At 43.0% G+C, this 13,077-nt stretch overlaps 1 protein-coding gene across 1 annotated transcript in view; it reads left to right on the top strand.

The window, feature by feature from the left end:
• Cyfip1 (cytoplasmic FMR1 interacting protein 1) overlaps positions 1–13,077 on the top strand; it is a 94,364-nt gene that overhangs the window by 61,347 nt on the left and 19,940 nt on the right. Inside the window, 6 exon segments of the mRNA XM_028892598.2 lie at positions 1,186–1,342; positions 1,740–1,836; positions 3,945–4,021; positions 4,120–4,228; positions 7,367–7,486; positions 8,409–8,608. Coding sequence (XP_028748431.1) covers positions 1,186–1,342; positions 1,740–1,836; positions 3,945–4,021; positions 4,120–4,228; positions 7,367–7,486; positions 8,409–8,608 — 760 coding nt within the window.

Here is a 13,077-nt window from a genome sequence, read left to right on the forward strand (position 1 = left end):
GATCCAGACACTGATAAGAGAAGAAATGTCCCCTCGGGCCCCCCGCTGCCCAGGTAGCAAAAGTGCTCTGAGATAGTCAAGTCACCATTTTGGTGACACCCTGCCATCCTGACCTGGCACCGGTGGGTGCTTTCTACCCTCTGTGTCTGCCCGTGGCCTTATCAAGCTGTTCATGGGGTCTGCGTAGAGCCGGAGGCCTCTGTGTCCTGCCTGGGTGCTTCAGGCAGGGAAGTAAATAGTAATACTGTTGCTGTTAGCTCTGAGAACAGAAAACAACTCTGCATTGTTTTAAATCTGTTTCTAGTTTTGTATTGGTTTAAACCACTCCCAAACGTGCATGTAATGTGACATCCTAGACACTGGTGTTTGTCCTGCATAAAGGGAAATACAGGTTAAGTATCCTTCATCTGAAATGGTTGGGACCAGAAATGCTTCAGATTATGAGTCTTTTTTGGAGGGAAGGGGTATATGTATACACGCGCGCACGCACACACTGTGAGAAAGAGATTTGGGGAGTGGGATCCAAGTATAAATACAGTTTCTGATTTTTATATGCGTCATGCACACAGTCTGAAGATTAAGCAGCTGTATGTTGCATAACCACATCACAGTCAACTGCAGATGTTGCCTGTTGATGTTACAGCCGTTTTACTGTGTCAGCATCTGAGCACACTCTGATTGTCACACCGTCTCAGAGTGTGACCCTGTCACTAAACACAGCAATTCTATATCATATTCCTTGTGTGTCTGCATTTGGATTTCATCCTAATGTGTAAGATGGGAATGTGGAGTGTTTCACCCACAGCATCACATTGTACCTAAGGATTCTGAGATCTTGGAGCATTCAGGATTTCTGGCTTTCAGATTGGGGATGTTAAACCTGTGGTCCTGTTTTCACTCCTCCTTTTCAAAAGGACACCGTCCCCTGGTCTGCCAGGAAGGGTTCCTGAGGTCCCTGATGACAGGATGACCCTGGGTACTCAGAAGGTGTGGGGTCCTCACTGTACTTACACCACGCCCCTGTTAGTCTTGTCTCTCATGTGAAATGTCTGGTGACCCCCTCCTGCTTGCATCCATGCTGCATGGCTGGGAGCAGAGCACCGAGGAGCCACATCCCGTGTGTGACACGAAGTCATTGGCTGCTCCTGAGCGATAGATAACCTGCTGTCGTTTGACTCCTTCAAGAAACCCTGCAGCAGTGCTGTGACCTCTCACAGCTGTGGTTCCGAGAGTTCTTCCTGGAGCTGACCATGGGCAGGAGGATCCAGTTCCCCATTGAGATGTCCATGCCCTGGATTCTGACTGACCACATCCTAGAGACCAAGGAGGCATCCATGATGGAGTGAGTATCCTCTGAGCTTACCTCTGACGCCTTTGCACTTACTTGCATATAACTTCCAACATTCATCAAGGATGAAAATTGAGAAAAAAAATACTGAATACTGATATCAATAAAACACTTTAAACCACACCATGAAGAAGATAAAGTCATGGAGGCCTTAGGGTAGTCTTGGTGTATCCTTCCTATGGGAAAAGGTGTCTGGCTTTCTCTGACCTAGTTGGAGATGATGTAGTAGTAATCCCATGGGATTCAGCTTTGTACAGGAACACTGTTTACCATGGAAAGTAGGCAATTGGTTTCTTCATGTGACAGTTGAATTTCCAAGAGTAGGCAGCTGGGGAGGGTCACAGGTCTTCGGCTTAGGAGGCTGGGAGTGACCGGTGTCCATCCTTTACAGGTATGTCCTCTACTCCCTGGATCTGTACAATGACAGTGCACACTATGCACTCACCAGGTTCAACAAGCAGTTTCTCTATGATGAAATCGAGGCAGAGGTAAGGGACCGGCAGCTGAAGCTCCTCTCATTAGATACCTTTTCAGTTTTACTTTTCACCCTGAGTATTCAAAAAATGAAACTTTAAATGCAGAATGTTTTAAGAAGTGAAATTCACTTTTTGGTATGAGCCTTTCTGACGTCACCTTCCTTTGTATGTACATCAGAAAATGGTATAGTGTGCTTTTCCACCAAACAGTAAGCAATTTCTGCATCCCTATCTGTCTGTTTGGGGGTGCTCAATTCACTGAACCCTCCCCCCCTTTTCTTTAAAACTTTATTAGATTTTTTAAATTTACAGATAATCAAATAGTACTTTGCTGAACTTTCTGGTGCACACACTTTTGTTCATATTGGGCTAGTTTACTCCCCCCAACCCTGACACACACACACACACACACACACACACACACACACACACTCACTCTCTCTCTCTCTCTCTCTCTCTCTCTCTCTCTCTCTCTCTCTCTCTCTCTCTCTTTTTCTCTCTCTCTGTAGCCCAGGCTAAGCACAGACTCATGACAATCTTCCTGCCTCAGCTTTCTGAGAACTGGGATTACATGAGTAATTCATTAAACCTGACTGTGGGTTTTTCAGAACACATGCTCATAGGTAGAATTGTCAGGTTAGCGCACACATACAACTGAGGGGCTGTCTCTCATTCTTTACCTTAGAACATCATTTCCTATATCTGGGCAGCTCCACCTCCTCACAGACCACATCTCACAGTGTTTCTTCAGGGATGATGTCATGACACCCAGACAATGGAGGATGTGTAGACACAGACTCTTGGTCCTGTCTGCAGGTTCTGGGCCTCCCTGCCTCTGAGAGCACATATTTTCTTTTCTTTTTTTACATCAATTGTATTGATTTATTAGATTCATGATATTATGTCCTGATACTACTATCCATTTGTGGGACTTTTCCATCACACAAAACAGAGATTCTGTACTTAGAAAATCATTGCTCTATATTCCTTTCTTCTCCATCTTGAGATAATGTCTAATCTTTCTGTCTCTATAAATTTATATATCCTATAGTAATACAATTCTATAATATTTGTCCTTTTTTTTTTTAAACACATTTTCTTTATGGTTCTGAATGATGCTAACCCCATCTTTAAGTGAGACTATAGGTTCCAGGGTGTTTCTTTGACAGCCTAATGCCAAGTGCACCTATTTTGCTTCAGAAAGAACATGGGACATCCTCTCAGACAGTGGCTTCTGAAAAGCACAAGTGACTTAGGCGTGGTGTACATTACCTCCCCTTGGGCAGATGGTCCATATTCCTTTGGATTTGAGAGGATGCAGTGTTATGCTCCCTCAGTAAGAGTCTTCTTGTTTTGTTATTTGTTGTTTGGAGACATGGTCTTCCATAACTTACACTGCTCGAGATCCCTATATAGCCTAGGCTAGCAGTGAGTATTTTTATTCTTCCTGGAACTCTATAGACCAGGCTGGCCTCAAACTCAGAGATCTGCCTGCCTCTGCTTCCTGAGTGCTGTGATTAAAGGTGTTTGGTACCACTTGCCTGGTTATTCCTCCTCCTGCTCCTCCTTCACCTCCTCTTCCTCCTCCCCTTCTCTTATAATCAGTTTTATTGGCATATTCACTGCATGTTGTGCTGGGTTTCACAAGGGTAGTTTTCTCAAGTATGTCTTGTACTTTGAATATGCTCACCTCCACCTTGAACTTCTGATCCTCTTCCTTCAGCTTTGTAGGTGTTATGACAGAAATGTGCTAACCATGCCTGATTTTTCTCAATAGTGTTCTAATCCAACTTTTTATACTGGCATGGTGGTCACGCCTGGCACACTTTATGTGCCTTGTTGGAGAACAAGGTCATTGCTACTTTTTCTTTTCTAATAAGAGCCTCAACTTGGGCTGAAGCAAGGGTTTGGAGCTAGATATAGTGGCACATGTTGCTTATAATCCTAGGATCCAGGAAACTGAGCTTGAGTTCTGAGTTAGTTTAAGCTACATAATGAATCGACCCTTGCTTGAAACAACAACAAAATAAGCAAAGAAGAAACCAGAAACATTTGTTTTTGAGTTATTAATTGCTCTTGATTTCAGGAGTGGAAGTCTAACATGGTTTGCTTTTTGCCAGGTGAATCTATGTTTCGACCAATTTGTTTACAAACTGGCAGACCAGATATTTGCATATTACAAGGTTATGGCAGGAAGGTAAGTGTGCGATTTGCAATTCTCACGCAGAATCTTGATTTGATGGAATAGTTCTATTAAAATTCAATATGTGACAAATATCCTATCTCCTGCACCAGTTTGCTTCTTGACAAACGGTTACGATCAGAATGCAAAAATCAGGGAGCCACGATCCACCTGCCCCCGTCGAACCGCTACGAGACGCTGCTGAAGCAGAGGCACGTGCAGGTGAGCCGATGACGCTCCTCAAGTGTGTCTTGGAAACGACGGGCTTCTTTCAGAGCTCACTAGACTTCTGTAGGTGGCATGGCATATGACTGCCCCAGTGAAGCATTACGGTGTTCTGTTTCTCCTTCTCTACCCCGCCCCCCAGGGTCTCACTGTGCCGCCCAGGCCAGTCTTTCTAGTCTTTTTGTTGTTGTTGAGATTATGTCTTAATTGCTTTCCTGTTGCTATAAGAAGACACCAAGGCAACCTAGAGAAGACAGCATTTATTCAGGGCTTATGGTTTCAGAGGGTTGGAGCTTATGACCATCAGGGTGGGGGACACAGTGGTGGGCATGATACTGGAGTAAGAGCTGAGAGCCCACATCTGGAGACACAACCACAAGGCAGAGAGAGAATGGCACAAGTCTTTGGAAACCTCAGAGTCCTCCCCTAGTAACACACTTCTTCTAATACAGCCACACCCAATCCTTTCCAAACAGTTCCTCCAGGGATTAAGTATTCAAGCGCATGAACCCATGGGGACCATTATCAGTCAGAGTACCACAGATTATAATATAATTGCATCAATTCCCCCTTCCCTTTCCTCTTTCCAAAGCCTCTCTCAAATACCCCCTTCCCCTTGCTCTCTTTCAAATTCATTTCCTCTTTTTCTTGTCATTTTTTCACACACACACACACACACACACACACACACACACATCTAAATATACAAGTTCAAACTCCTCAGTTTCCGTATGTTACTCATGTGCATATTTTCAGAACTGCCCACTTGATACTGGATAACCAATTTGTATGCTCTTCCCTGGGACGACTGTTTCTTTCATTCTCAGCATTCCTCAGTTGTCTAGGGCTCAAGCCTCATGAGCATTCCCCCCATCCATGTTAGCTTGTCTGTTGGTGCCATCCTGTTCAGGTCCCATTTAGGCAGCCATATTGGCGAGACCTCATGGGCATATCTTCTCTGACATTTGTAGAAGACACAATCTCACAGCAAACTCCCAATTCCTCTGGCTCTTACAGTCATTATGACCCCTCTTCCACAATGATCCCTGGGCCTTGGTTACAGGAATTGCGTTAGAGACGTATCAGTTGGGACTAGGCTCCACAACTAGATTCTGGCTGGTTCTGTTTTTCTGTAACGGTCTCTGTCTGTTGCAAAGAGAGGTTTTTGGGATAAGGGATAAGAACTCCATTTAGCTGTGGGCATAAGGATAAATATTAAGAATTTAGTTAGAAGTTATGCTAGTTTAGGAAAGTAGCAGTTCTAGTTTCTCCAAGATCCATGACTTCACTAGCCCTGGGTAGTTGGTCAGGTGTCTAGTACCAGGCATGGAGAACTCTTGGTTACCACCACTGTGTGTGTACTACTGCTGCACCCATAGGTTATTGTGTCATGGTTTTGGTTGTTGTGGCTCTTAGGTATTAAAGGTAGGTTATTACGACTGTTAGTTGCTTCCCTCCTTTGGAAATTTGCATGGAATCTTCTGGTAGCATGAAAATTAGTTCTTAGAGAGGAGGATTTCAGGTCAAGTCCATCTCAGGTCCTCTGGGCCTTGTGTCTGAAGTGCAAGGTGTCTTCAGCCATAGGGACTTACCTTCCACCTCTGGGGGGCATAAAGGCAATAGTAATTTGCTTATGATGTTTTGGGAGTTGCTTGGACAACCCTGACAAACAGCTCAAAAGCAGGCTTCTTATGTGCCCAGGCTAGTCTGAACACCACTGGGCTTAAATAACTCTTTCGCCTTAGCCTGAGAATTTAGGTTTATACTTATGCCATGTATATTGAACAGCCTTACCTACAGGGGTGAAATTGCAGCTCTCTGAACCCTGACTGGCTTCTAGGAAATAGGTCCAGTCTAGAAGAGTTGCTCCAAGAGCTCCAAATCTAGACCTTTAAATGAAGAAAGATAAAGCTAGGAATCTTAAGTGAGCATGCCACAGAGATACTTGTACATCTGTGTTTATTGCAGCACTGGTTAAATAGCCAAGATAGAGAATCAGCCTATCAACTGAAGGATGGATAAAATATTGTATAAAATATCATGTACAATAAGAATATATTGAGCTGAGACTAAGGATGAAATCCTGTCATTTACAGAGAAATGGATAGAAGTGAAAATCATCGTATAAGCTAAATAAGGCACACTCAAAAAGATGAGCATTGCATGTTTCTCCCATATACAGAATCTACATTTCATATATGTGTATATGAATGACAGGAAAGCAAAACAGGAACCCCCATGAAAGAGGCTAAGAGCAGATCATGGGGGCAGGTGACTGTGAGCAAAGTTCAAATCATGTAGCCAAGGCTACATAAAAATCCTATCTTTAAAAAAAAAAAAAAAAACTTGCTTGAGTTTCTTTGTTTGGTTTGGTTTTTTTGTTTGTTTGGAGTGTGTATGTGTGTGTGTGTGTGTGTGTGTGTGGTTTTTAGAGACAGGGTTTCTTTGTGTATAACAGTCCTGTCTGTCCTGCAACTCACATTGAAGACTAGTCTGACATAAAACACAGAGAGATCCACCTGCCTCTGCCTCCTGAGTGCTGGGATTGAAAGTGCATGCTACCATGCCTGGCTGGTTTTGTTGTATTTTTAAAAGCAATAAATAGTAGTGTACTAAATAATGTCGTACTCCATGGCAGACTTCATATTACAATAGTAGTCCTGATATCACTTGGCTTGAGGATCTACTTCAATGGTAGAGTCCATGCCTGGCATCTAATTGGGTCCCATCTTCAGTATTGCTTATGTGTATGCTTGTGAGCATACACATGTGCCCATGTGCGCACACACACATGCGCACACACACACTCACACACTCACACACACACAATTTTTTTAATATCTTGTCTTGGGTGTTTTATGTTGCTGCTTGTTCGTTTTTTTTTGTTGTTTATGAGATCTTTGTGTTTTCTTTCTTTTTCTTATATTTCTTTCTTTGTATTTGGAGAGGGCATCATGGTGTGTGTGTGGAGGTCAGAGGACAATTTACATGAGTCTCTTACTTCTTTTTATTACTTGGGTCCCCAGGGTTGAACAAGATGTCAGGCATGGCCATAGGTGCCTTTACCACTGACCCATCCCGCCAGGCTGAGTTTATTCTTTACCTTGATATCTCTCACCATCTCTCTTCCTCTAGCTGCTCGGGAGATCCATCGATCTCAATCGTCTGATTACGCAGCGTGTTTCAGCAGCCATGTACAAATCTCTAGAACTGGCAATTGGGCGATTTGAAAGTGAAGATTTGACATCAGTAGTCGTAAGTACTAGAACTAACTTGTTTTCCTCTCTGTTGATGAGTTGAACTAATAGTAGGTCAATTCTTGTATAGATAACAAAAGATGGGAACTAATTGATCTTTGACTATGTCAAGGGTTATTTTATTACCTACTCTTAGTATTTTTAATTCACATTAACATAAAAGAGAAAATAATTCTGGTCTTGAATAAATCATACCTACTGAGGACCAGGATAAAAATCTGTAAACTCCTGAATAGATTAAAAGGAAGTGTTTGTATATATTTTATTATAAAACGTTGTATTCGATGATTTTGTCCAACTCTAGGCTAATGTAAGTGTTTTGGCATATGGAAGGTACATTGGCCTAAGCAATGATAATGTTCAAAAGGTTAGGTATTGTAAATTCACTCATCACCTCCTGGTATTTCTGCTTGCAATTGCTTTATCAGGATGCATCTCCATTGTCAGTCAAGGAGTATCTATACAGAGTATATTACTTGGGAAAACTGGCCCCAAGTGGCCAGTACCGGCTGGATTGTGTGCAGGTGGTAGAGACAGGGCTTCGGGCTTAGATGGTACATTGACAGTTAGTAGTGTTAGGTAGTGATTTGTCCAAATTCCCTTTTGACCAAGGGAGGTGGTGCCTTGAGGGTTGTAGTGAATACAGTTGAAGTGACCATAGAAGAGGAAAGACCAGGGCACATGGGTATAACTGTAGAAGGGGCAGAGCTCAAGTTGAGGAACAGATTCTGGTAACCTAACCAAAGCCCTATTTCATGTGGTTTTGGCTCACATCTTGGTTGCCACCTCAGTGCAATCTTTCCCTGTCTGTATCTCCCCATATCTTAGACCTCCCAGGTGGGGATTACAGACTGCAGGTAAATGTCTCCTTCCTGTGTGGCCCGTCTCTCTTCTCACACCCTTGTTTCTGTGGTCTGTAGGAGTTAGATGGCCTCTTAGAAATCAATCGTATGACACACAAGCTGATGAGCAAGTACCTTACACTAGACAGCTTTGATGCCATGTTCCGTGAAGCCAACCACAATGTGTCTGCACCTTATGGAAGAATTACCCTCCATGTTTTCTGGGAGCTGAACTACGACTTCTTGCCCAACTACTGCTATAATGGCTCCACCAACCGGTAAGTAAGTCATTAGCCTCACAGACATGTGTAGTTAGCCCTGTCCAGATGCCTCTATAATGGCTGATCATAGGCACTGACTTCCATAGACTTCCCCTTTTACTCTCTGCCTCCTCTTTCCCCTGTGATTTCTCATGTTCTGGACTCTCAGACCCTGTCTGTTTCTTTTATTTACAGCCTTGGACCAGCACTTAGGCAGGTAGTCATGGCTTTGCATATGGAAATAGAATGACTGGTCAAAGGCTGGAGCCTGAGGCAGGAGAGCCAGGGTTCTACCAGCAGTTAGTTGTGACTGTAGACACAGTCTCATTGTTATCTGTTAGAAATGGCTGCTGGAACTGTACTATCTACTTCTAAGTCTCCCTAGTGTCAGAATGTGGCAGGTGATTGTGCTTCTTGTGTTTGCATCTGAATGTTGTGGGCTGTGAGAGTGTGGGTCAGTTAGGTGCCTTCCTTCCCACTTCATCTTGTGTTGTGTCAATGAGAATGAAGTAGCCAGTTTGGCGGTAGAGTAGTTGATAACAGCAGTACCATAAGGTCCACACTGGACAGCAGAGTGGAATTTCCTTAGGACCAGTGTGGTCTCTTTGCCAGAAGACTCCCAGCAGCAGGGTATGCCCTTAAGATAGTAAGTCCCACTGTTGGTCCAGTTGACTTCTGTGACTGATTAAGGTGGTCACTCCCAACTTTCTTCACTGCCCAGTTACCACTTTTCTGTTTTAATTTTGTAAGTAACTTGGACATCAATAAGTCAGACCTTGTTGGGATCTGACCCACTAGTTTCATTGTCTGTGACAAATGCCTAACTTAATCTCAGTTGTCCCTGGGTAGTTGGAGGCCAGTAAGTTTCTAATCCCTCTGCAAATATTCATTGGCATTCTGTGTGTTAACATTCTTTTCTCCGTTGATGATTGTAAGTATAATCAGGGATTCCGTCTTAGAGTTATTATCTTCAGTTGAGTTTTATAATCAGCTTTAGGCAGTGAGCACCCTTTACAACGGCGTCTGTGTGCTGTTGTGTTCCTACTGTTTCATAAGTACCACTTTACCTTCTGTACCACAGGATGGGTGTCTGTGTATTAGGGGTGCTCACTGACACTAGGATGTCACTGTTTTCTAGACCCTTTGAGTGGTCACAGTAGGGAGTACTCGTATGCTCCCTGTTTTAGGTTTCTGTGGCTGCTGCTAAGTAGTCCAAATCCATGTGTCCGCAAGCCACACTGGGTGGAATCCCTGCTTGCTTCTTGCTAGCTTGTCGTAGCGGCTGTCAGTTACTGGTCCTCCATGGCTTGTATCATTCCAGGCTTTGCATGTGTAAGGACTTGATGTTGTTCTTCTGAATCTCTTTCCCTGACCCTTGTATTCTTCTTGTACGGACAATAGCTATATGGGTCAGGGGCCTCACACTGATCTTATCACCAAGTCCATCTGTAATGACCAGATTTCTGCCTTCCTTGCTATGGAGAAGGAATTTGAAAATATCTTTTAGATGGCCACATTTTAACTCATAGTATTCATGTATGCTTGTATTTTATTTCTATACAGTTATCTGTATATTAAAACTGAGTACATTCTGACATCCCTAGTTCCAATTCAGTACCACAATATTCATTTGAATCTTCATTCTGTATTGTTTGAACTTCCTTAAACATGGAGACAAACCCTTCTTCCATTATGTCTGCTTGTCCAGTACACAAAACACAGAGTACTTTAAGGATTGCTGGTTCTGACTGCTGTGAAACACAAACCTTCCCACTGCAGTTCAGCATTTGTTTTCAGTATTTTGTCTTTAGATGAAAGTACACAGGCAATACTGTGTTAAAGTTATTTTGCATGATGGAGTGACAGGGTCTATATTCATTCCTTTCTTTTAATAAGAGGACAACTGGACAAACCACACAGGTCACCTATTTTTCTACTACTAATCATTTCCTCTTTGTAAAGGAAACATGAGATGTGTCTCCTGGTGGTCCTAGCTTTCTGTCTGGAAGCACATTCTGAACCAAGTATAGAGAGGGTCAGTCAGAGGAGAGCTTAGGAATCCTGCTTGCAGGAGGAAACAGAGTAGAACTTGGAGCAGAGCAGACAGCTGAAATTTGTAGAGGCCAAATATGGAAGAGGTGACACTTTCACAAAGGAAGAGCTCTGGGAACCAACATGGCTCCATGGTGTTGGGAGCTATAGTCTGAGCAATTCACAGAGCTTGCAGGATTATGGATCATCTGCTGTCCTTGTCAACAAGAGTGTAGACACTTACTGAGCACCCAGACACTACATAGACTCAGTAGAGGTCTTAGGAACTACTGCCTGCTTTGCTTTCCCATAGAAACACCATAAACAAATCATTATGAGTCTGCCTGACATGCAGATAGCATAGCAGCTTGCTGCCCTCTCAAAAATCAACACTCTAAAAGATAACAAAACCCATTAAGAAGATATCACGCTGTTCAGCATTCATTCTGGAATTAAGTATGTCCAGTATCAAAAATGTGACCTACAATGAAGGATAAAGTCAGTTCATAAAACACAAGTGGTCAGAAGACAAGAGTGTTAATCATTGTAGGTATTTGCAGAGATTTAAAGAAGGTCAAACATAATAGAGGTGATAGTTTTATATAAGAGAATGAAATGTATTACAACTGTAAATACAGTATCAGAAGTGAAAACTCCATTTGCATAGCTGAATGTTATATTCTGTTTTGCAGAAAGCCAGTGAATTTAAAATCATTACAGTGGGAAATATCTGAACCAAAGCTAGGAGAGGAAAAAAATTGATGGTCGAAATGAGAATAGACTCGATAATCTGTAGCATGATGTCACATGTTCTTATAGTTGTAATACATAAGAGGTTATGGTTGGAATGGAAAGAATATTTGAGTTAATAGCCCCAAATTTCCAACTTTAGTGAGAACTGTATACATACTATATATTAGAATTATAGAATAAATGGGGCAGTGGTGGCACACACCTTTAATCCCAGCATTCCAGAGACAAAGGCAGGCAGATCTCTGTGAGTTAGAAGCCAGCCTGGTCTACAAAGCAAGTTCCAAATCAGCCAGGACTGTTACACAGAGAAACCCTGTCTTGATAAAAAAAGGAAAAAGAGAAAAGAAAAATAGATACATGTGTTATGTGTCATATTTAATGTTTTACTAATTACATATATTAGTGACATTACTTTGAACATTTTAATTTTTGACTGTCTATATACATTCATGTATTTATCTGTGGTGTATGTTTAAGCACATGTGTGCCCTGACATGATTCAGGAGGTCAGAGAACAATTTCCCAGAGTGTGTTCTCCCCCCACCATGTTGGTCCTGTGGATCAGGCATGGCAGTAAGCACTTCTACCCTCTGGTCCATCCCATGTTTATGGCCGATCTTCACACTAGACGAGATCGGTAAGGGCCTGCTCTAGAACTCTGACCAGGCTTCTATTTTTTGGGGAAGCACGCCAGAATGTAAGTAGACACAGGAGAAAAACCTTTTGTAACGAACGGCATGCATCTTATGTTGATGGCTTGTCCTCCTTCCGTGACTGGGGCTTAGATTGGTCTGTCTTCTGCCCTCTCCTGCCCGGGCTTCAGTACAGATAGATGGAGGTTGATGGGTAGGGGACAGTTCTCTAGGTGGGATCTATCACTGCAGTGTGAACAACCCTGCACTCTTCTGAGCAGCATCCTGATAGAATGGTCTTCCTAGAACAAATGTATGACCTCCGGTGCATGCCTGTGCTCCCTGTATCCACACATGTGCCCATAGAAACAAATACAGAGGCAGCTGAAGGTAAGTGAACATCCAGAGATACCGGCCAGTTGAGTGTTGTGTACGCCAGCTGCATTAGTTACTCTTCTCTTGCTGTGATTGAGCACCATGACCAAGGCAGCTTAGAAAAAAGGTTTTCTCTGGGCTTGGAGTTGCAGAGGGTTGAGAGCCCATCACCTTCATAGTGGGAAAGCATGCAGCAGGCAGACATGGCAGCTGGAACAGCAAGCTCAGGACTCACATCTTGAAAAGTGAACTAGAGCACACTGGCGATTGTGAGAGACTTTGAAACATCAAAGCCCCACCCACCCCCAGTAACGTACTTCCTCAATCCTGGCCACTCCCTTAAGCCTATCCTAAAAGTGCCATTGACTGGGGACCAAGTGTTCAAATGCCTGAGAGTATGTGGGACTTTTCTGATACCAACATGCATCAGCACAGTAATACACCATCCTTTTGAAAGATTCACACAGAAAGTATTTTTCTGCCGGGCTGTGGTGGTACACACCTTTAATCCCAACACTCAGGAGGTAGAGGCAGGTGGATCTCTGTGAGTTTGAGGACAGCCAGGGATACACAGAGTAACCCTGCTTTGAAAAATCAAAAAATAAAAATAAATAAATTAAAGAGTATTTTTCTCCTAAATACTAATTGAGAAGATTTTGCAGCCCACAGTTTACTAGGGTCTGACAGCAGTAGGTG

This window comes from Peromyscus leucopus, chromosome 1, assembly GCF_004664715.2.
Source record: "Peromyscus leucopus breed LL Stock chromosome 1, UCI_PerLeu_2.1, whole genome shotgun sequence".
In the NCBI taxonomy this organism is placed as follows: Eukaryota; Metazoa; Chordata; class Mammalia; order Rodentia; family Cricetidae; genus Peromyscus; species Peromyscus leucopus.